General features: G+C 40.8%; 1 protein-coding gene across 1 annotated transcript in view; it reads right to left on the reverse strand.

Moving 5' to 3' along the window:
* Window positions 1-13,246, reverse strand: part of FNDC3B (fibronectin type III domain containing 3B) — a 171,561-nt gene extending 158,315 nt beyond the window's left edge. The window contains exons 1-2 of the mRNA XM_075157388.1: window positions 13,120-13,246; window positions 3,668-3,743 (exon numbers count right to left, since the gene is read on the reverse strand). Coding sequence (XP_075013489.1) covers window positions 3,668-3,743; window positions 13,120-13,230 — 187 coding nt within the window. The 5' untranslated portion in view covers window positions 13,231-13,246. The remainder of the gene's footprint in view (window positions 1-3,667; window positions 3,744-13,119) is intronic.
* Window positions 13,247-25,290: the final 12,044 nt, after the last annotated feature.

Here is a 25,290-nt window from a genome sequence, read left to right on the forward strand (position 1 = left end):
TACTTGATTCAGCGTCTAGCAACTATTAAAAAAAGATTCCTCTGGTGAGAGCACCTGGATCGCTCAGATGCTTCCCAAAATAACCCAACATACAGACCTGTACTCAAGGGCTGGATTTCTCCAAAAGACCCGATTTAACCAATCTCTTTAAATCTGTCCTCTTGAGGAAAGCACAGCCCCTCTTCATGCCCACTGACCAGCTAAACTTCTCCCAGCCACCGTCGTTTCCGTGAGCTGCTTAATCCAGCTCCCCACCGTGATCTATGGGGCTTATGAATCAATGCCTTGAACACGTCACCTCTGGCTACATGCAAATAGAAAGCAGGAATGAAGACAGCACTTGCTGTAACACATTGCATGTTCAATTAAAAGTACACATTTATTCTGGTTTTATAGTATTTTAGGGGGGTAGTTTCTCCGTTGGGGGTGGGGGTATTTGTATTTTTAAAGTTTTCACTGATTATCTTACTGGTAAAACCCTGAGGAATTGGAAAAACTTTTTGTATTTAGGATTTCTCCACTAGTCCAAAATATCGGAGACCTTCAAATGTGCATCTATTCTTTCTGGTTTTAAACAATGATTACTCAATTAGTGGCTAATTACACTTCAGGGTGTTTAAAAACAGAGGATATTCCACCGAGGTTTTCCTCAAACAAGTGTCTTTCTTCCAACCTTGAGAAGACAAATGAAGATTCACTTTTTCTCTGCTGTTTTCTGTCAGTGCTCTAACACACGTTATCCCCCCCATCCCCAGGTACGCCATAGCCATGGAGCCAAACGGGGTCCTGGACACAAAGCAGTGGTTCACAGGACATCCAAAACATGCTCCAGGAGCACAAACTGAAGATTTCAAACTTCTCAAAAAGTCACGTATAAAAAAAAAAAATGCTTTCACAAGATAAAAATCACTCTACACAAGCAAAGTTAGCTGCCCCTGCAGAACGGATACATCCCAAAGGAAAGAGCAGCTTTCGTATATCCCAAAGAATTTAGTGTAATGAAGTCATGACATCTCAAATTTTTAGTAACAGTGTTCACTCCCTGAACTCAGAGAATCACGCAATTTATAATAAAGTAGTCCTTCATATTGTGAATACAAATGAATCCTATTTACAAGCACATCTTATGACATAACACTGAATACGAGGCAGTAAGGAAAAAGTGAGTATCGTCCGTTCAACGGGGAGCTACCACCTCACAGGCATACACGCTGCCCAAAATGAGACTTTCATGCTGCCTTAACGTAGTGCTAAAATTATTCCATAGCTTGCTAATCATAGCGCAATGTGGGAGCAAAGGAAAATGAACCGTTATGGTCTAAGTGCTGCCCTACATATAGGGAATACATTAACCTTTAAACATACAGAATGCTCTATCACAGAAAAAAAAAAAAGACATAAGTTTTGTGAAGCAAGTGCGTGTGTAATTTCCAAAACCACTGCACACAAAATAAGCCTGTCTTTTACAATAACTTCAGGGCACAGGAGAAACAGAACTGCCACAAATCCTAATCTTAGTATATTTGCTGGCTGATTACAGTTTCTTCCACAATAGATCACTATTAACATTATTCAAGTTTCACAATTGCACTGTGAACACACCTTTACCAAAAGAAAAAAAAAAGCAACAACAATACAGTCTGTGTCTGAAGCATGTACCTATTTCAGCAATACAAATATTTCACAGCAAAGTAGGAGTTGAAGCTTTAGCATGAAAAGAGTATCAGAATTTTCAGACCGAACTTAAAGACTGTATACAAATACATGCGTGTGCTTTGGCAGTCAATACTGCAGCTCTACCAAAAAAAAGGAGAAAATCTTATGCTACAAATTCTAGATTAATTTTATGAAAGACTGCTGATGAGTACCAAACAAGCCCCATTGGCACAAAGATGTTAAATTACTGGGAATACAGAACCAGGAGGTTTCAAGTTGCATTCATTTAAATACACTGTCTGAACAACATTTTGAGCATGAAGAAAATTATAAATAAACGGTGTCATAATTATATTTGTAGTGGAAATTTTTAATGTACTAACCAATATAAAGCATTCATTTCAAATAAAAGGAGTAGCCAGCTTTATTCCTCTGTTAATTGCCACGTGGACCAATTTCTTACCACACAGCATGCTGGCTATAAATCTTAACAAGCAGTTTTAAATTGCTGCTATTATTGCTCATCAAGACTGAATAATCCTGGATGGTGTTCAGGGAAGCTTCTGTAACGTCTGTCTCAAACAACTATTAATTCCTCATTTCCATAGGGATGAAATTTCAAGCAACAACCACCAACTCCTCCACTGTTTAAATGAGGGGCCACAGAAAAGATGCAAAGAGACTGCAAGATGGGAAATTTCAAATATTTCAAAGGACAAACTCTCCCCTATGGGAGCGGTGTGGCACTGGAACAGTTTGCCCAGGGAGCAACCTCCATCCTCAGAGAGCTTCACAGCTCGGGAGGTTGTGGACAACTTGATCCACCTCTGACACTATGCCTGCTTTCAGCAGAAGGCTGGATAAGGTGACCTCCTGGGGTCCCTTCTAATCCAAATTTTAATAAAAAGCATAGTTATCCTTGAGCAGGATGATTTTAGTATTTGATACAGTCTAAGAAACAGTTTTTCTTGAGTAGATTTGAAATTCACAGTCAAATACAGGGGCTCACCAGCTGTACATTTATTATTGAACTGACTTCCCCCCCCACCATTACTGTTACTTTTTTAGAAAAGGCTTTTGAATGAATAGCCAACTGAGATTGCTGCTTAATGGTATAAGATCTGGAAAGGATGAGGGAGGCAACACCACCCACCTCCCTTATCAAAAAATTAAGATAATGGCATAAGCTCAAAAAATATCACTGAAAACAGTATTAGCAGTACGGCTACGCAAAGTCTATTCCCTTTAATTTTTGATTTAACCTTCCTGTATTTACTATAGACAGTGTTATACCTAGGGGAAATATTTGCTTCACTTCAAAGCTGTATTTGCTACTAGCTCGAAAGCCTTTTCACACTACTTAATATAGAATCTGTAAGGTCTTTTATCACTTCTCCCTTCAGAACTGTTAAAAGATTTTGTGTGGGCTCTCTCTTATAAAAAACACAAGCACAATTTATCATATTTGCACAATTTTAGAGAGAGGTAAAACAGCAATCAAAAGACTGCTTACATGCTTTTATTCAATACTACATAATTAACTGGCTCTGCTTCTAAAGCAGCAATTTAAAATTCCACTCAAAACCAATCTGACTTCTCCAAGCACTCTGCAATGTCTGTACTTCTCTGGTCATTTTCTATCCCTCCTGATGCCTGTGTGAAAACAAAATAGTTTTTGCACAGATATCCACTTAATTTGTTACTAGTTTTCAATCTAACTTGGGAGATCTCATTTGTATTTACTATTTGGTTATAAGGAAATATGCATATATATAAAATAAAAAATGCTGATAAATGACTGAACGGAGAGAGAAATCTCCTGAACTTGCAAGAAATTCATGACTCATTCCGAGATACTGAAGTCCTGTAACATGTACAGCAGTCCTGTCTGCAACTTCTCACTCTTAAGTGCTTTATTTTCAGAACTGCATATCACGTTTTTGTAGAGAGGAGAGACCAAGTTTTCCATAATGCAAGCGATGCTCGTCCACACGTTCGTGTATTCTCTTACCTTGGATGCACTGCAGGGTTCCATCCTCAGCCCTTATTGTAAAGGTTTCACCTGGATTAACTTGAACCAAAAAGACCTGCCGAAAGAAAAACACATTTGTTTCACCGTGATCTTCAAAAATTAAATTTCCCCAACCCAACAATTGTGTTATCCGTACTTTGGAAGAGATACGGGGGGCAGGGAGGGAACAGACTGGTATACTACATCTTTGGGTACAGCACGGTCCAAGATGGCACAGTAAAATCTCTCACGGTGGAGATTTAAAGCCTAACTACTCATCTACATTTTAAGAGCCAAAATAAAGATGTAACTCAGTTGTGTGCAGGTGAGAATTATGGCTTCGGGTTCCACCACCAAACTCCTGACAGTGTGTTTAACTCGGCCAAATGCTGATAGCTAAGGACATAAATCTTCAGACCATCGGCACATGAGAGCAGAGAGCACATAGCAAACTCCAGCATGCAGCACCAAGCCATAACGAGATCTCAAGTTCACAGGAATAAGAGTTTTTTGCAGTGTAAGGGGAGTTGACCCATTACATTTTTAAAAATTTGTCCTTCAGTCATACACATAACAGGTCTCAGTTAAGCAAAATCCATAGACACGCGCACACATTTCAATAGCTGCACACAGAACCAGTAATAAACTAGTTATTTAGTAACAAATACAATTTTTTTTTAAAACAATCAAAGTATCACCCCAGTCTCCCATTGCTGAATTCTGCAGATGATGGGAATGCTACAAAGACCAGGAAGCACCGAAACGCATCCCAGTTCAGTGTACGTTGTACTCATCTTTATTAATTTTCAGGTGTCTAAAATCATGGTTTTAAAACTTATGATTTAGATTTCTTTCTTCAATGGAGAGTTTCACTGAGAACTAGTGATCATTTATCCCATGCTCTTGCTGCTTATGAAACTTTTACACGAATACTTTGAACACACTTCTGTTAACTTTGCATTGTCAGAATTCAATCAAAATCTGGATTAATCTTGGTATAAATTGAAAATTTAGATTTATAGCTTTTTGTAAAAACTCTCTCTAAATTTAGGTCTGGTCTTTATATTCTGGGACACCTGCATGCAGGACTTAATCATTCAATCTGGTAAGACAAAATTTGAACTGATGTTGTGCTTCTGAACTCGTTAAGCTAAATGCATAAGATAATTATTACCTAGACGACCTTTTGAATTACAGTAATTCTACAGAAAACCATTATTCCAGCAAAATTTTTAAAGCACAAGCTGAAAATCAGAAAAATGACATATGAAAGCCATTATTTTGTCAGCAACAGTAATTTCTCGGGGAGCACTGATCAGGGTGGATCTGATCCAGCACACAGAGCACAGTAAATGGTTCAGAAAAGATACAAGGCACAAAGCCATTCCATCCCTAATCTCCAAAAAATCAACATTTAAGTGACAGCATTTAAGTGCTCTTTTGCTATGAATAGGCATGGATTATCCACAACAGGATACAGGCATCAGCTCAGAAAAAGCGCAGAGCAAAGCGCAGAGCAAAGCAGTGTCATTCAGCTTAAAAAAAACAACCAACAAACCAGAAACCTGAACACAAAGGGGCAAAGAATCATAAAAATATTTCATCAGCTCATTGCATTCTATGTCTAAACCAACAGCTCCAAAGCTGCTTATTTATTAACACGCTTGATTAATGTAAACCAGATGCTCTAGAACACCATCACCTTTGGAAGAACTTGGTCCAACTCCTCAAAATACATACCCTAACTAGATTGATGTCTCATATATGGAAAAACTCTGTCTTCTCCCTAAAGCGGGGAGTTGAGTTAAATGGCAGATGTAAGACTGATTGCGAGAGAGGGATTCCTCTTACTACACGAGGTACATGTCTACCCCAGAACTGGTTATCAGAAGGGTATGATTTACCAATCCCTTTTGAAGGAGACGTTGCAAAGGTCAGTCGCCAGCCCAAGTGGCTGGGGGGTACGAAAGCACCACCACACCCGCCTGCTTTGAAAATAATTCCTTGGGTTTCCACATTAAAAACCCCTTCTCAAGATTATATCCCCAATAACAGCTGTTGCTTACAACGGTCAAAATAAAGCAGCATTACCCTTGCCTAATTACGCAGGTTTTTAACACAAATTATTCCATCAACAAATTTGTCTCCCAAAGGGCAGCGGCCACCATGGCTTCATCCCCCCATCACGAGCCCATGGAGAGAGCCTGGGACTTACATATAGTAGCTTCTACTAAAATGCTATCTATATGGAAATGATTCCTTATTGACAGTTCCCAGAGTACAACAGCTTAAGGATTTCATATTTATTTTAAAAAAAAAAAAAAACCTACCCTCAGCACTAGGTCACAAAACCTGGGATTAAGTTGGTCAAAAAGCAAAGCTCCCCATTGCACGCTGCAGGATAACAACAGTCAACTCTACTTGGCCTGCCTGCAGTAGGGACTATACTATTTTGCCCCAATTTTTACTACAGCCCAATACATTTTCCCTCAGGATCTTGTTTTGAGGTTAAATATCAAATACACTGAAAGGGTAACATTTTTCAACTATTAGCTATGCAATTAAGCCACAGGCCTTTTCAAAATTATATTGCTGCTGGGAAAAAGTGCTTTATTCTGTCAATCAATGATTTGCAACAAGTTCCACCGTGGTTTTCACCTAAAATCCAGTAAAACTAAGCATGGTTTCCCAGGCTCAAGTAAGTTTTTCAGCTTCAGAGTTCATAAAATTCTATTTGTGAAATGCATACGATTTGCACCATCTCATCTCCTGACACTTTACAAGGCTGAAAGCCACAACCAATCTGGTTTTATTGATATTTGGACTTTTAAATATACACACAAGCACAAAGACTTTCAAAGGAGATCAACGCGCTTGACTTCTATTAAACCAAGTAGGTCTTCTGCACCTTCTGGTAGGCAGCCCCACCAGATCTGCACTTTCAGAGTAATGGGGTTTTCTTGTGCTACAGAAGAAGAAGAAATACCAACATTTGTGAAATTCATTCACTTCAGCAAAATTTCAGAAAAATTAAGGGCCAGGGAGCAAGAAGAGAACTCGAGGCCCTGAGCTGCCAAGCCTTTGCATATAGCTGAAAAGGCCATCTCCAGCTATGCAGGGTTTCTCAGAACCATTTCTTCTTCCCAGTGAAGAAATCAACCTCCAGCTATGGTGGTACAGAAAAGCACATGCTAAAACCAGTAACCATCAGTGCACATAGCGGACTTAAAAATTATACTTCAAAAGAACTGCACTGGAATAAAGTACTGTAGCTGTCATTTCCTAAAATGTTAAAAAAAAAAAAATTAAGTTCTGATGATATTAAAAGACATTCTTCTGCACCGATGCTCAAATTAGCCACCTTTGGAGCAGAAGACGACACTTACGGGCTGTTGCTGGGGAAGGCAGCTGTATCAAAAGCAAACAGGAACAGCCGATGTGTGACTGATGTGGGCTCTCGCGTGGGTCAACACTGGAGCAAGGGCTGGACACAGAGGGGGGATGTTTGGCACACAAGGACGACTACCCGAGGTGGCCTTAGACCCAAGAGCAGTGATCAGGATGCTCCTTGGGCAAGACCCTCCGCCTGCCCCCCGCCGCACGCAGACCCCTTCCAGCAGGCTGCAGCCCAGCCCCAGCCTCTCCTCCCTGTCCAAAGCTGGGCTACTGGGGATGGCCCCCGCAACCCACCCCACCACCCGAACCCCTCTGCACTCACCCCCTGAAAGCTTGCAATTGCAAAGCACTAACGAGCTGCAGGGTTGAGGTCAAACCATTAAAGCCAGCCCATGTCAAGTATTAGATACTGGGCATTTTCCAGCCAACGCCCCCGATTTGTCCCAATTGCCTGGGACAAATAATAGAGGCACACTGCGACTTCTTTTGTTTATACACACTAAGTATGTCAAACTAATTCAAAGATTTATTTTTCCCACGTCCTCCTAAACTGCGAAACCATATTCTACAGCCTGGAACGCAGCTTTTCTGCTTCCTTTCTACACAAGGGATCTTCACAAGAACGCTTTGTTTCTGAAGCTTTTAATTAAAAACCTGAGGACAGCAATAAAAAAGTCTAAAGATAACATCTTTATTTTAACAAAAACAAACACAGACGATCTTTAACTGCCCTGTGTATCTTTCAATAGTCATCATCCCGAGTACGCACGTTTATGATATGGCAGCAAGAGGAGAGCGAGCTTGAAAAGCCCCTTTGAGCCCGTGCCGCTGCCCTGCAGCATCACGAGGGTGCGGTCCGAGGACACTCCAGCCCAGTTCCAGTCCCCTGGCCTCCTCACATCCAAAAAGCTGGAGCTTGTGACAGCTGTGAGTAGGGTGTCAGCAGCACAATCTCAAAGGCTTTTTCTTTCCCCTAAAAAGTACTCGGATGTTTGCTTTAGCAGTTTAATCCACTCGGTGTTGAAGCCCAGCCTTACCTGCTGCATCCTCAGAGAAAGCTTGCTATCTCCATAATGCAGTTTTTTTGCGTTTATTTTGCATTTAAGAATGTTATTGTATCTTGTTTAAACAGCCGTGTTTGTTAAGACTGATTAATGTTACTAAGTTGCATAGTTACTATAAATATTTGTAATCACATACACACACACACAATTGCTCTGTGTCCAGACTAAGCTTTCATGACAAGCCGGAGCGTCACTCGTGTCCCCCTCGTTCCTACCATCCCACTCTCATGTCTATCGGGAGCAGGGGAAGAGGCTAACGAACCTGCCAGCAAAGTCTAACACAGTCTTAACGCTCAGGTTCAGGAATATAAAACTATATACATCGTGGGTGAACAGTCTCATACACAGACAGAAAATGCTACCTGATAAGGACCAAGGGCATGTGCTATTATCCATTTGGTATAGTATTGGTTTACTTACACAAGTGCTTTTTAAGCACACAGGAGAAAAATCATATTCAAACCAGGTTCTCATCTCCTAACTGCTTTGCTGCAGATCACCTGTGAGCGCAGGGGCAGCAGCAAGTAGGAAGACATTCACTTGCATCCATGAGATGCAATGCAATCCAACACTTGCTTTAAAATATTTCCACTTTATGAGTACCTTTTCCTTGCTGAGGTCAAACAGCCACTTGCACTACTTTGGCGTATTAAAACCCTGCCTTAAGCGTTTTCCAATGTGGTGAATTTTCCCTTTCCTGTTTAGATGTATCATGCTTCATACAGCTGGGGGGCACGGCATCATAGGCAGCATCTGGGATCCAGCCACAGGTTCTTCACAAATGCTTTAAATTATTAAAATCTACTGTATTTACAATTTCTACAGAGCATAAATTTTGGAATATATTGCATCTTTGAGGGAGTATGGGGGGAACCCAAACCAAACCAAAAAAAACCCCACCAAAAACCAGAATAATCACTTGGGTCCATTCTCTATTCTACTTTAAAAGACTATGCCCCAGCTCCTAAAGAATTTCCAGCTCCATCCCGCAGGAAGGACCAAAGAATTCACACCATTCGGTGTACAATATTCTTCTCAGGGGTGCGTTCCTCCTCAGCCACACAGGAGCAGGTAGGATAAATACTTTCAACCTCTCTCCAGTAAGAAAAATTACGGAACATGCTACATCTTAAACAAAAAAAAGTGACTTTTAAAAACTAATACTTTGATAATAGTGTTCTAACTATCCTTTTTTTCCATAGGACAGAAAATAGAGGCATGAAAGCGATTCAGTCAGTTTACAATGAGTGCTATTGATAGCGAAGCCCACAAGTGACAGATCCCGAATCCCCTAATTTATCACAAGTTAAACATGCTCCCAAACAAGCAGAAGAGAAAAAAAAAAAAAAAAAAAAAATCAGTATAGCTGTGCAACAAATTGCTCTGATATGCAAGAAATCTTAAGACTCATGAAGTTTTAGCAAGTTCTGCGTTTCATTGCATTCACAAAGGAACATATTTGTGAGAACAAGCTTCAGAGTTTGCCCACCTACATCCTTCGGTTAAAATGCCTTCAGAAAAGTTCATTCTAGAGACTTCTTAGATAGCAAACACTGCCCACAGGTTAACTTTGCTAACGCTACTCGTCTGCCATCTGTTCTAGTCTAAATGCCTCCCCTAAGACTACTGAATCTGCTTTACAAGTCAGTATATATAAACAGAAGGAAATTTCATCGTCCTTTATTTGATAGTCATTTTCCATGAACTGATGCTTCTCAACTCAGGTATCTTGGGTGTGTACCTGTGATAAACTTTTTTCTTCTTGAAACAAGCCTTCCGTATGAAAGTATCGCCCCCTCCTCACCTAAAAGGACATTTCTGCAAATATATATATAAAAAATTCAAGAAAGTATAAAGAAGTAACTACATTTTGGCACAAAGTTCATTCACTCAGCTCAGCCACTGTTAGGTGCAGCATAAACCCCAGCCAGCTCAACGCTTCCAAGTTCTTGCAAGGTGCACTGACTTCTTGTGCTACAGAAAGGTACCAAACCTTTTTCCTCGTTCAGACGTACTCTCATCTCCCTCATTCAAAGTCTGTGACCCTAAAAGAGAAGAACCAGCACACACAGCACTATGCACAGTGCCTGGGCTCGAGGCAATTAGTGAAAAAACAGCCTTCACAAAGGGCTGGCAAGCAGAAAACTTGCTACACCATTGCAGGCGCAGAGAGCGAACCAAGCCAAAATAAAACTTCCCAAACTAAATCGCCCAGCATTCCGTACAGGCGTGCTATGGCACAGCTAGCTGCCCCTCCACTTCATACTCCAAGCTTTTTAGAGCTTGCAGTGGAGTACCTACAGGAAACTATTGAAATTCTTGGACCAAAAGGTTAATTATCGCTCCCCAAATCCCCACAGGAGTTACAAGTGGATTAGAAGCAGAAAGAGTAAGCAGCAGCTCTGGAAGGGACATGAAAGCATTAAATACAGTCAGCAGTAGTGGAAATTAAGTGTGGGAAACTTTAAAAAAAAAAAAAGCCAGTGCTAGAAATGCCATTTTGGGTAGTCTAGAGAAGAGGGATTACTGTCAAGCAGACATTCCTAGCTCTGCCCTGTACAGCTCTGCCGCTCTTATTCCCAGGAAGATAAAACAATTGAATGTTCCCATGCAATTGTCTTACAATACAGGACTGTTCACTGGCAGAACTGCCTTTTGCATCACTCTCCATCTGGCTGCTGGTAAAAGCTAAGGTGTTTTACCAGCTCCAGTCTGCTCTTTTCTACATACGTAAGAACCGGTCTTTCGAGAAAAGCCTTTTCTCTAAAGCTCAGCTTTTCCAGGTACGGCCTATAGCACAGCTCTACCATGCGAGCACGGCTGAGGCTTCCCATACCCAGTAACACATAAGGGCGAGCAACGGCAAGTGCACCCAGAGCACCTCACCAGAAGCAAGCACTGTCAGCCCCAAAGCAGGAGGCACCGATCCGCGTGCTGGCCACGCTGCAGTCTGGAAAACTCCACACACCTCGCCTCCCACCAGCTCAGCTATGATGCTTCCTCACCGCCAGCTTCCAATAGAGACTGCAGTTACACCCTGGAAAAGCACGTGTCCTTATAAAACTAGCACCTATTTATGGAGTAATGTAAACCATCTTTCCTAGGGAAGTCATTCTTACGTGAATCTAATCTGAAGGCTGTTCCTGCCTTACAAGTAACTAAGATAAATCTCTTTGAACAAACACGTAATGTTTGCTTCTACATTACATAACAAATCATGTTAAGGACAATTAATGTAGTCCATTTGCTGCTACTATATGCAAAGATCAAACAAAGCATTTATTCCAATTTCATTCCATTTTAGAACTGTACTTTCAAAAAGTGAAGACATCAACTAAAGCTTCAGGAATAGGATGAAAATGATAAAGCATAAAGGCAGCTAAGCTTTGCAACATACGAGGGCACATCCAGACTAGAGGCCGAAAAAAGAAAACAGTTTTCTCACAGAAAACTGGTATTCCAACTACAAGTACTTAAAGAGATGCGATGATGAGGTCTGCAAGCATTATCCAACAAACATTGAGGCAGAAAAGGAACCTGGCCCAGAACTGTTCTGCTGAGTCATAGCACAGCAAAAGCAAGTAATGCACTTCCAGTACGTCAGCAATTCTTTTTACTCCAGAACATCCGATGGGAAGCTAGTTTAAAGGCAATGGAGGCATCCGCCAAGCAAGGCTGCTGAATCATCACTGATGGGGAAATTCAAAGATTGACTTAGAGCCCCATCTCAAAGGAGGGCTCAGAAGACTTCGTTTATTCTTTCTGTAATACAGAAGGACCCACTGGACAGTCTAACCTGATAAATGGTTTCCAGCAAGGAGGAAAGGGCATATTTAAAGAACAATTATCCTATCCAGTATCAGTAAGATTATTCCTTCACTTAAGCATATTAATATTGGACTTGGTAAATAGAGCCATTAAAAGCTTTCTTTTCTATTTTTTCAAGTTGAAGCACACTGTGCAGAGATGACTTTAAAAAAAAAAAAAAATCACAGCAATGAAAATGCGTATCATAATGAGAACCCAGATAAGCAGACAGACTTAGAAGCTTACAAGAAAAGCGGAAATTATTCTTCTTCTCGAGGTTGGTGTAGCTCAAAACACAGCTTGGAGGGAGGAACAAATGATCAAGGGAATGAGAAGTAACAGAATGACATTTTATATTGATTCATGAAGGACAGCTTATTTCTACCTGGTTAAAATACTTTGCTGATACGTCTCAAATCAGGAGGGAACCGAATTGAGTAACACAGAAAAATTGCTAGGGTAAGTGTTCTACAAAGAGAAAGATTAACCCAAGATGACAGGTTTGGGAACCTACCAACTATCAGCTTGAACCTCCAGGCTGTATCCTGACATGAAGGCATCGTTATGGTCTTATAATCATTCTACCTACTTCTGATCAAGCTTATTATAGAATTTCTCCCAGAAAAATATGAAAGCAACTATAAACTTGCCTTTCTTCAAAAGCCCACTCAAAATTCACTTCTGTTTCTTATAATGAAGTACAGGATAATACATAGGACTGGGATCAGTACATTTAGGTAAGCAAAGAATAGCAGACATCACAGGACTCTTGTCTTCAATTCTCCATTTCTCTCCTTCTTTCCCTGTTTTACAATCTCAACATTTTTGTTGTAAGTTCTTAAAATCTCATCACAGATAATAGCAAGATGTCTGGACAACAGCTAGCACAAGTAAATCATGAGACAAACTTTCTGCAAAGCCCTCAAATATGTAGCATTTATAGCCATTATTTCAATCCCATTATTTTAACTTCAATGAACACACATGCAAATAATCACATTAAATTTAATGGTACACTTAAAGCACTGCTTTTAACATCTTTCCCGTGTAAGGGCAGATTTCTGCCTTCCAGGAAATAGTCTGCCCTCCCTAGTGCTGGGGAAAACCATCTTCCCCATTTTCAAAATCGCTTGGTGGCCCAGAAATAGTTTATTTAAACCAGCCATTTTCTGAAAAATCACTGACCTGCTGTGATCCATCGCCATTCACGATGTGAGGCATCATGGCTACCTCCCCGTTCAGCAACGGTGGCAGCTCCAGCGGAATTTGGTCGGTCATCATCATTGTGACGTACATTCATGGAGAATTTTCCTCAACGGGTTTCCTGCAAGAGAAGCATCAGTTAAAGACCCTGGAAAACCCACTTGTACTTTAGAAGGTCACCGACATCCACGTGGATTTTGCCATTAAAGGTAGCGACCTAAGCAGGACACCTGCTTTTGTAACAGGATGCATACGGGAACTTGAGGCACTGAGCGGAGGTTTTAACTGCTAGATCAAGAACATGAAAAGTTTCTAGGCAAAACTTCCAAAAACCAGCTAGCCAGATTTCCACTCTTTCCCACAATTATAATCCCCAGCCCCCACTGCACCGCTGAAATAGGCAAGTTCCGAGACACTTTGAGGGAGATTTGCTCTGTTCCTAAAAATCAGCATCCTGCTTGCTACCACAGCTCTTGGAACTACAGCATCCATGTGGTTGTTACATGAGTTCACTTGACAGCCACAGTTCAAAGCCAAACACCTTTATTTTCTTTCTAGGGCCCTGTAAACAGGCAAACTGCCACCTATAACACAAAGAGCAGGCACCTGACTTCTACTTCATCATGATCCAGAGGATTAAGGTTTCTGCTGGAGCCGGAAGGACAGCACATCCCCACGCTCTGAACACCTTGCGCTATACGGAGGACAACAGAAGATGATCTCACTTAAGGATTTCTGAAGAATCACATATCACTTCCAGCACACCCTCCCCCTTCACAGCTCATTGATGTGATATGTAAGCATCACCAAAACCATGGGGAGATTACTTTGTAAAAACAAGTCTTAATTCAGCATTAAGGGTACCACCATACTGTTTTACATAATCCAGTTCTTTAGCGAATAAGATGGATGACCTAATCACATAGCTTACCTAGACTTCTGCACAAGAAGTCCTAAGCAAAGCAACCTTACAGGTCCAGTGCTGACCAGGCAGCCTCCTTAGTACCTCTCCTGCCAGAGAATCCCAAAGTCCTCCTGATTATTTTCACATACATCACAAATTCAGGTTAGGAAAAAAAAAATATACTGTGACTTAGGTGGCTGATAACAGCCAAATAAACAGCTAGCAGAAGACCACCAGTATAGAGAGGGGAATTTTTGGCAAAGAGCAACAGGGAAATCCCCGCTCAAGAGGAAAGTGTTGTGGGATCTAGTATTTACACGGAGCACTTGACTACAGAGGCATAAACAAGGAGTTTAATTCATCTGCTCTGGAGGGGACGAAGGGCTGAGCCAACCTCACCAGCATTAGAGCATGTGGTTCCACGGATGCTGCACACTTAACACCCCTGTACCTGGTCTGCCCCCAGGTGCTGCTAGGCTTCAAATTTAGGTTTTTGGTTTTGGGGTTTTTTTGTTGTTGTTGTTTGTTCGGTGTTTTGTTTGTTTGTTTATTTTTTAGTTTAACAGCTAAACTGATAGTTTAGTTGAAATACAGTCTCTTCATTTTCATCAACCTCTTCCAGAGCTCGTCGCAATCCCATCACCTGCAGAGCAATTTGATGATCACAAACATCAGCCTGGCCAGGAGCTGATACTCCAGCTCCTGAAGAGGACCACTTGTGTGATTTAAAAGCGATGGCGGTGCCCACACAGACTGAATCACATCTATCCTTTCATTCTTATCACACGGGCCCCCTTCACATCTAAGTAGTACTTGGAGGACTAAAGGTGCATTTGTTTTTCAGATGTGCAAACTTAGCCCTGTTACCTCCAGCCATACATCTCAAGACCAGCATTTTAATTTAACTCAGTACCAAATTTAGCACGACTCTCACAGCTCTTTCCAATGTTCTTATCTGCGTGAAAACACCACTTTTCTAATCATCACTTCACTGAGATATAAACAGAGACACAGTTGTCATCCACAGCCGGATTTCAAGCCCCATCTCCTGCCTGCATCAGCTGCTTTGTCCCAGAGTCTGGCAGTGTTTGAGTCCTACTGTCACCACTACCCTGAATAATCTGCCCTGCAGTGCATCCACCCACGGAGTAAGGAATAAGGACACTTGCTAAACATTCCTGTAGCCCCTCTCTGGTACGGCACGGGTCTATCGGTGACCAAAGCCTCCCTGGCTTAGTCGTTCAAAGCTCTGACCCAACTGTTACATGGGCTACAGAAATCTGTCCGAAAGCTTTGCTCAACACATTTTCCCCTTGAAGTTCTGCAATATTTGGAGCTTCTTCCTAAACCCTTTTGCTTCTCATGACTTCACAGTCTCAGGTTTTCGTTTTGAGAAAGATCCAAGTCCACAACCAATATTCGTAGGTGTTGAATTTTGAGGGTGGAGGGGAAGGAGTGAGGCAGTATGATCTGGGTTTTTGGGGGGTTTGTTTGTTTCTTTAAAATTATGAGGAAGAAGAAAACATGAGTTTTTGAACCATTTCTTAAATGCCTGGGATTAAGAAAAGGACTGAAAAAGCCTAATACCGAACACCAGTGAGAACACGAGTTAGCAGCTTTCAATGGAAACAGACTGATTCAGTCAATAACCAATGTAGTTTGAGGTACAACTGATTATACATGTAGTTATGTATCTATAGTCTTTGTATGTGTATACATATATATATTAATATATAAATAAAGATTATTTTAAAAGAATGCAATGTTCATAGGAACTATTTTAAAGCCGTGTAAAACAATACCCCCTTCCCGCAAATAAATGACACGTTCATCTAGTCCGAATCTGAAAGCCCCAGCTTTAACAGAGTTTTAAGTGTCACGCCAATGCTATTTTCTTAAGGAAAAAAAGCCAGACCATAGCTTGAAGCTACATATTTTCCTAGTAATATTTCCATTCCAGGCACAACAACCAATATGTTGACATTTATTTGCTACATGTCATTATTTAAGTTTTACAGCTGCATTCCTTTTGCTTTATTAATGGTTTGTCACTACATCCATGTCTACACTTGCCTCACTTTAAAGGGAAAAAAAAAAAGAAAAAGAAATAAAAAGGGCTTCCTTTATTTGTCAAGTCTGGTACGACCCTGCCAGAGGTAATGCCAGCAACAGTACTGGCTACAAAGCACAGCTGGCCACAGGCATTTTTTTTAGCAGTATTTCACCTAGATGTACTACATGCAGAGTTAGATGAGATGAGGTTAAAACATCTACCATGAGACTGGCAGACTTCACACCAAAGCCAAAACCTTTGGAAACACGCTTCACGCACTTTTTTTATAGCTTATTTGCTCATCCATCCTACTTAAAACAGATTTATTCACCACGTACTCACACCCCTTTTAAAAACCTCGCGTTCCCCTACCTCAGGGGATGCTCATATAAGCGAACTTGATTAATACAAAGAAGGTGAGGTCTGAACACAAGCACTTTCTTTTTCCTGTAAATTCAGGAACATCGATGGAAGAAAACACCAGACAAGGACTCAAAGAGCTAGGTCACATTTCAGGATATGAGAACTCTTCCTTAGCTAAAATATGAACTGCCAAATACTAACCCACAGCTTTTTTTTCCAGGTACTAACTCAAATTTGGGGTTTTGTCTAGAAAGCTGACTACATTTAAATTTTAAAAAAGGTATTTACTGTGCGTCTACATTCCGTAGGTTTGGCTGGGATGAACCACAGCAACGCCAAGATGGAGCTAGAGGCTGCATCTCCCTGTCTAGTCACCTCCAGGAATATGGGAAATCACAGCTTCCCATCTTGCTGTAGAGCAAGGAAGAAGAAATAACCATCCAAGTTTGATGTTTCTCTCCCCAAACCAAACTTCCAAACCTTTTGATGTTTGCAAGTTACTGTTACAAACCTGATTTTCAATTCGGTACTGCAGTCTTCTACTGATCACCGAGATGACTCTGTTTCCTTAAATTAATTCAATATGTGAATTAGTAATACATAAATTAGTTGCACATGGCACTAGAGAGACAATTAAAACACACAGAAGAACAAAGTGTAACTATCTAAAAACCAATGTCCATGTATGGTGAAGTAATATGACCCAACAGCTTACGTCAGAGTTCTCCTGAAATTCCAAAAGCAGTGTGAACCACATCAAGATACCCAAGTTCTACTTTTCCTAGAAGGTTTTACCCATGCTATTAATGGGGCTATAAGCCAAGAACATTTTTCTTTTTGTGATTTTTTCCACCTTCTGTCTTTTACAAAGCCAAAGAACCTCGTCCAGCTACGGCAGACAAATTCACAGAAGCTGGCAAAAGTAAGAGGAGTTCTGAATATTCAGTCCTGTGACTGCTCTCTGCAAAGGCTCAATTTTTGTTTCCCTGCAGCAGACCATCAAAAGCTACTGAACAAAGTGTTCTGCCTTTTTATCAGAATCATCTGGAATTACAAAAGTTGTACTACAAAGATGATAGACAGCTTTCCGATACCTAGTAGAGCCGTATATCCTGGTTTATTTAATATACAACAAAAATCCAGTACTAATTGCACATCTGCACTCGTGCAGTGCTTACTTAGGGTTATTCCGTCTGATTAAAAAAGAACATACTGCATAAAGAGTGAGAAGCTACATGACCTTCAATCCTAGCGTTACTATAGAACACATTTGAAACACACACAGTATAAAATTTTAAAAGGAAGAATTTTCTCTTTCCAGCCTAAAAAAAACACCCTTACAATTTCATACACAGACAGTGCATGCACACACAGACACACAAGCCCAAACAGTGCATGCAGCGATTAATAAACAAGCAAACAAAAACTCCTCAGATTTTTCTACAAGATTTGTCCTCAGGCATGACGAGCAATTTATCTGTGGCCCAGCCACCTCCCAAACCAGCTGTGACCACAGCCCCTCCTGGCCACCAGCCACATCACTGAACCAGACCACCCATTTCTCAGACTGCTTTCCGCCTGAGAAATACTACTCGGCAATGGCAGCCATCAGAGAAAGCCAGAGGTGCGCTGGTGCTCAACCTTCCCTTCCTAAATTTAGGACAAATGTCTAATTGTCATGATCAGTAACCATAAGCTATCCTGCCTTTATAACAAACCCCAGAAATTACACGGTATTGGCATGTATGGTATACACATGTCCAGACCCCCTGAAGAAAATTAACCTAAAGCACTCCTTGTAATGACAACTCAGCCATCGAGAGTGGCTTCAAAGATGACAGAATCTATCACCCAACAAAAAGTAGTTTTCTTGAAATAGAAATTTTCTCCACTAATTCTTCAAAATCGTAAAACACATCCCATTGAGGCTGGGTAGAGGAGGAGAGGCTTGTGTCAGAACCATATATTTTAATTCTTTTTTTTTAAATATCAGGTTATATAGTCTAATATGACCTCCATTCTTCCATTATTTTTTATATATATGTATGTATTATATGAGTCCCTCTTCTACCATTCTGCATGTAATGGGTGATCTCTTGCACAGCGGTTGATGCACTGATCAGAGAAGTAATCCAAATCATCAGGAACTTCCTTGGTAATTTACAACGATGGGAAAAGCTAGTTCAGGTGTGACATCAAAAGTCAAAGTCTTTTGATGATAACACTGATCTAATGACCAGCAGTCACTTAAAAGGTGACAGCTTCTCCCCCCTACCAGCTATTTTCCCTGGCTTGTCCTGGGGCAAACCAGGTTCTGCAACGAGCACGTTCAGAAATTGGCAGTTCTCTGACCACAGAAGGAAAGTATTTGTGATATCTGACCTGCGTCCTCCAAACCACATCCTAATAGCACGACCAGCCCAAATCCTCCACCATCATCTGCAGTTAGGTCTAACACAGACGGGTTCCCCCATCCACTGCACTATATTGACCCTCAAATACTTGTGTTGTTATAACCGGGACAAGAGGAAGTAGGAGTTGCTTAAAATGGTTTTGCCATGGTTAAAAAATATGTATGGAATCACGAGCTCATGTGAGAGGGAGTCCCACTTAGCACCACTGAGAAGTCAAACACAGCTTTAGAAACACATGCCCAGAAAACACGGAAGACTCAAGTCTTCCTAGAAGAAATCTCACTTTTGGAAAGAAATACAGTGAAATGCAATGAGAGTAAGAAAATCCTTTTGCATTCGCAGCAGCCATTACCTGCAGCACACGTTATTCTTCTTCCATAAAAAGAAATATTCTTGGAACCATTTGCTATTTTCCAGGAGTTTGTGTGTGGAATTGGAGAACCATATCAAAGTCTGGTATGTCACTGCTCATCATTATACAGACGAAATGGGTGCTTTTTCCAGTGGTATTTTGAACAAACTCAAGAATAACTAGAGAGGAAAATAACTAGGAAAAAAATGCTAGTATGTGCAAACAGAATATGTATACGCACCCCCACAGACTTATTTGTACACACACATACTCAGACACTAAGAATTTAAAATGAGTACATGACCCACCAGGAAGGCTCCGAATGAGAAGTGTTTCTGTTGATGTTACTGTTGATGCCGGTGTTTGCCTGCAAGAGATTAAAGAGCTTACACACAGCCCCGCTTTCCTATTGTATTTTGTACAACACACGTTGAAATTTAAGATTAATTAAAACATACGTAACGCAATTATATTTTCACTGGAAAGCAGACCGGTAAATATAGCTGCTTTCAAGAGACTCTTGCCATGGCTTGCCACTTGAATTCAAAAAGGAGTGGTAATAATTGTTCATGTAGAAAAGCTCTCGAGACATGAGCAGTACCTGGAGGTATGCGCACAGATGGTTGGTCAAGGCACAAACAGTCTGGAATTTGTCTTGTCTGATGTGCGTTCATTAGTTTAGTTAAATCACATCCGTCTGAAGAGCGACTGAAACCTGAAAGCATTCTTTCTCTGTTTAATTGCAAACACAGTAGATTGATTTGAAAGCATCCAAACAGACGGGCTTCTTCGTAACAATTTTGAAGAAATACATGCGATTTTAAAAATCTGTTATGAAAAAAGAAAACAGATTGGAGGGAATGCATACCTACAAAGCTCGCTGGCATTTTATGAAGAGGTAGTAAAATGCCTGCCGCTTGTTCTCTGTGCCATTTTACAGACAACAAGGCCACCAGTAGCTGGATCTTATCTCCAGCAAGCTGAAAAGCATAAACATCCTCTCAAAACTGAACCACTGTAATTAATGCGTGAGTTTATTCCCCTCTAGTTTATTTTTATTTTAAATAACAACACATTTCATTGTCCATGGTACATTCCATCTATAAAGATGGAATTATCAGCAGTATTCAATTCTATAGGGGATCAAGGAAAGTTAACGGTGTTTTTCCGCACACTGGTGTGTGATTATTAAGGCAGCTATTCAAAGGGTAATGATATGACGATTTTCAGTAGTTTGCATTTATTTAGACTTAAAATCTGACCTCAAGTTTTCAAGACTTCAAACGCCTTTATTTTAAAGAACAATAATTTTGCAATGCAACCAGCTGCATTGCAACCCCTCATAAAAAGTGTTTGTAATTTAGGAAAAGACAAACTATAAAAAAAAAAAAAGGTCCCTAGGTCCACCTTGGGATGAAACGGAAGAACCAAATAACTTCAAACACGTACCAGACCGAGCATCAGGAATGGGGAGATCAGGTCAAACGGCATCATGCAGGAGTGTCTTATTTCACAAGGCAACTAATCAGCATATAATAGCTCTGATGAAATAGCAGAATAAAGCAAGCTGGTGCACAAAGGAGTCTTTTACCAAAGGAAAACTTCATGCCACTAGGGTTTTTTTTCCCCTGGTTTTCTGGAGGGGAATCTTGTGAAAACTTGTGTAGGAAAAGCCAGCCCACCCTCCTCCCACCACCACGCACGCCTGGGGTGTGCACGTGTCCCGAGGGCAGTCATGTTCGGGTGAAAACGTAATGGCACTAGATTTAAGGGAATAAAATACACCAGAAGTGAAACAGATCTCCAAAAATCTTATTAGGCTTATATTAGCTACGGCGGAGCAGAAAGCCACTGGCAGACGAGCTAATCCAATGGCTCCACAGCGTTCTCACTTCTGCAAATAGTGTTAGAGCAGCAAATTCATCCGCTGCTCAAAATCAATTCTAAAACATGCAGACACACCCCGGTGACAGCCTGCACCGCTGGCATGAGAGCAAGCTACACAGAGAAAACCTGTATACTACTCTCTCTCACCATTTGGGTTTTTCTGTGCTTTTTCTTCAACCTAAAAATGAAGTTAGTCATTTTTGCTATTTATATTCCTTTCCTTCTTCCACGTCTTCACACGCCTTTCTTTCCTCGCCTTCCTCCATATTAACCACAACAGATAAAGGGGACTCCCAAGGGATATAGATGCAAAAATAGAGACGTTTTCAGGCACCCAATTCTCACAGTATTTCATTGCACTTCTTCCAAGCAGCAATAGGCTGAGGTTAACTCTTCTTGCGCAACAGTGGCCAATTATTTTTTTCCGTGATTTTTTGTATTGTTGTTTCTTTACATCTTTAATTTGAATTTTTTACATTTAAAAAAAAGTCTAATTATAAAATCTGCTCTGGCACAATTTGCTTTAGATAGCAATTACTTTAAACATTATTTTTTTTAAAAGGAAAATTAACTTATGCAATTCCAAAAACACAGGCAGTAATCAACATTTCGAACTAATTTGTTCCTGCTTGTCCACCCTCGCAGAAACATTTGAGTATGAGAGTTCTGGGTGCTGATCAATCGACGTCTGTACAATACACTACTGCACTCAGCATCTCTGTGCTTTTCTAGAAGACCACAAGCCACATCCAACAGGACGGGCCCGAAGCAGGACCTTTCTGTTTCACCGACATCCTCCTCTCCACTGGTCAGCAGAAGACAGAGCTCTTCCAGCTGCAGCAGGGAGCGGACCCCCAACCGCTCTCCATCCCGCAGCACAAACTGGTCCCCTAATGGCAAAGAGTCATTTCGTGCAATACAGACAACATTGCATGTTCCCTAATTAAATTACAATCCTTTCCATGTTCTCTACACTCTATGTTGCCTCTGACAAAAGCAATCTGTAAATGAAATTCACGACGTCACAGAAGGTGTTCAGTAAGCTTAAACACTGTTTAAGCAAATACCAAGTTATTCCAACTATTTGCTCGAGGAGGAACAAACCCCTTCAATCCAGACCTACACCCGTCTACAATTTGGGCCCCGATCCTGCAGACATTTGCACTAGGGTACATCTTTATGCACTCTTACTGCTTTTATTAGCGGTGTTCTTCAGTACTGAACTCCCCCCGATCAGCGCTGTGACCCCCAGGCACGTGCCCAGGGACACAGGGAAAACCTCTACATGAAGGGAAGCTCTTGCACAAAGGTGCAAGTCAGATAAGGCATATGCTTCATCTGTTTGCTTTCTTACTCTATTTAATAGCCAAAGTATTAATCACGGTTAGAGGCTGATAAGCATAGCACTGGTGATAAATACCCTCCTCTTCAGCTCTGCTCTCTCAAATAATAATCTCTCTGCAATAATATCACAAAGACCTTGGTTATCTCTTCTAGAGTTCCTGTGCAGTGGAGAATCTACTGAAATCAATGGGGTGGGTTGTTGTTTTTTTTTTTTACCACTAATTAAACTATGAAGAAAAAAAAAGTATATCTACCATATCAATCTGCAGCGCTTGAAAAGCACGCATACCAAATTCCACTTACAACAAGGTTTCAGCACACCTTTGTGCAAGGCAAACTTTTTTGTTGTCGCCATTCACCGCTAACCTGACTCCGGGCTGACGCTGCACTGACAAAGTGGCTCATTGTGTTATTGTGGGAAACCGCTTCGGAGAGATCTCCCATTCAGCCCTGGGATTCAAGAACAGGCATTCACACGGAGCGGCTGCTGCAAAGGAGCACTTCTGGATGGCTGCCGGAGAAGTTTCTCATGTAGAAGGAAAGTTGAACCCATTATTATCATGGGGCTCACAGGAGCTAAGTGCCTAAACGGCACGATTAACAAAAAAACAACCCAAAACCCACCACCCAAATTTGCCCCATCACTCTAGGACTTTTCAGCATCAGGAGGAAGTTAATTTAAAGCTCTGTTTCACCATCCCTCACTTTCACAGAACACAAAGTAAAATTTGCAAGAGTTTTTTACTTTTCTGAATTGTTTCATGAAAACGTATGCTACCTAAGAACGTTTCTCCTAATTTGAGATAGACAGGAATTTACATTAAAAAAAACCAAACAAAACCAACCCCACCAACCCAAAACCCACAAACAAAAAAGAAATCACGCACACAAAATCATCAAATCATTGTTCCATTTTCAACTGAGTAATTTTGGTATCCAGCACCTTACAGGAAAGAAGCCTCTCCTACTCCAGGTATCTGATCTTTACCTCCGATGATAATAAAGCATCAAGGAATCAAAAACATTGAATCTTTAAATGCAGAGTACTAGGGGGTTTTGTGTTCTTTGAGGCGGGAAGACATAGGTCTCTATTTATCTATCTCCATCATGCTGAATACGCCAACCGATGCAGCTATAAAGCTCAAGTTATCTATTAAATGGTTTAAAAGGGAAAACCCTTGGGTTTTGTTACCAGTCTGAAATGGGGCACAGTTTGGAACACAGTCTGGAGGGGAAATAAGTTCTGTTGATACAGCAGGAGATAGTCCAGCACTCAGGTTGTCTGTATCCAATTTAATTCTGAATCCTCACCCTTCCAACTAAGTTAATTCCCGCTCTCTGCCAATTCATTCAGGCAACGGAAGGCTGAAAGTTATTCTCAATAAAAATAAATTGGTATTGTTCTTTGATAATAAGCAACACAGTGAAGTACTGGACAACTTGTATTATGAATTGGGAAACCAACACCACTTAACAATTAAGTGACACCAAACCCAGCAGTGTTGGTTGAAAGGCAGCCCTGTGGCATGCTGCCAGGGAGACAGATGCTCTCCCCTCCGCGCAATCAAAAGGCAAAGCCTAGTTATAGGAGTTACTCATTACTAAGTTTAAGTCTTTCTTAATTAAAATTTCCTAATATTTCACCTATTGACTTTGATACTACAGCTTTCAGTGCTAGCAGAACATGAAGAGGTAATAGCAGTACTGAAAGGTTATTAACACACCTTACACTAATTATTTTTCACATAATGAAAAATTTCTGAAGATTGATGAGAATTCTCCTAAATCCTAGAAAAAGCAGCGCATACCTTCCAGATCACAGCACACTGCAAGGCAGGCTCCTTTGGGAGTAACTCCTGAAAGAGTGAATCTAAAGGCAACCTATCGTTTCCAGTTCTTCCAAAATATCCTAACCTACTACTTTTAGCTCCAAAACAGGAGAAAACATTATGGTAGTTTGCTGTTACTGTAAGCTTAGGCTGCAAGGTAGGAAAATAGAGAAAAAGAGAGGAGGAAATGAAGCAAGAAAACAATGTGTTCTTACACTAGGTCTGCAGATGGATACCCAGAGCTGCTTGTTTCCTAAAAACTTGGAGGACATAGCTGTGACCATCCAAGCCTACACAGACTCCATTTAGGATAAACCAGTTAGCATTCACCTGCAGGCTCCCATTAAAAATGAATTGTTAGGGAAGGCAGCTCAGGTGCTCTATGAGACACAGCTGGACACCCATGCCTGCAGAGCAACCGGGGGAACACCACTGCCTGTTGGAGACAAGGCGACATGCACTAGGAAGCTCACACAACTCTGGAGAAAGAAAGATTTTAAAGATAAAGAATAATTAAGGGGCCTCAAAGACAGCAATGGAAAGGTTTTTTTGAAGAGTCAAGAGGCACATATACAAGACAATAATAAGAACCAGAAGTTGAGCTAGGTGAAAAGGTAAATTTCTCCACAGTCAAACTGCAATTTTTTAACGCAAACTTGTTATTTAATCAAAAAGGGGACAGTCATGCTTCGTTGTGTTTCCCTGTTGATACAACCACACAGAGCTCCAACAAAGTCAATTAAACCCTTGAAACTAAAGTTAGCTTTCCGGATCCTTTAAATGACACAATTCTAGTCAAGCAAAAAACTTAAACAGACAAAGCAAACCAACTTTCAAGCTTCATGCAACATACAACTCCAATTTCATTTTCCCTCGTTACACTTGGGGAAATTCAGTCCATAGCTGCATACCAAACTTCAGAGGTGCAAGAGTCTAGAGTCAATATTCAAATAAACTTAAGAAATCCACAGAAAGGAAGAAGTTGTACTCCATAGAGGTGAACCATG

Source organism: Calonectris borealis, chromosome 9 (genome assembly GCF_964195595.1).
Source record: "Calonectris borealis chromosome 9, bCalBor7.hap1.2, whole genome shotgun sequence".
In the NCBI taxonomy this organism is placed as follows: Eukaryota; Metazoa; Chordata; class Aves; order Procellariiformes; family Procellariidae; genus Calonectris; species Calonectris borealis.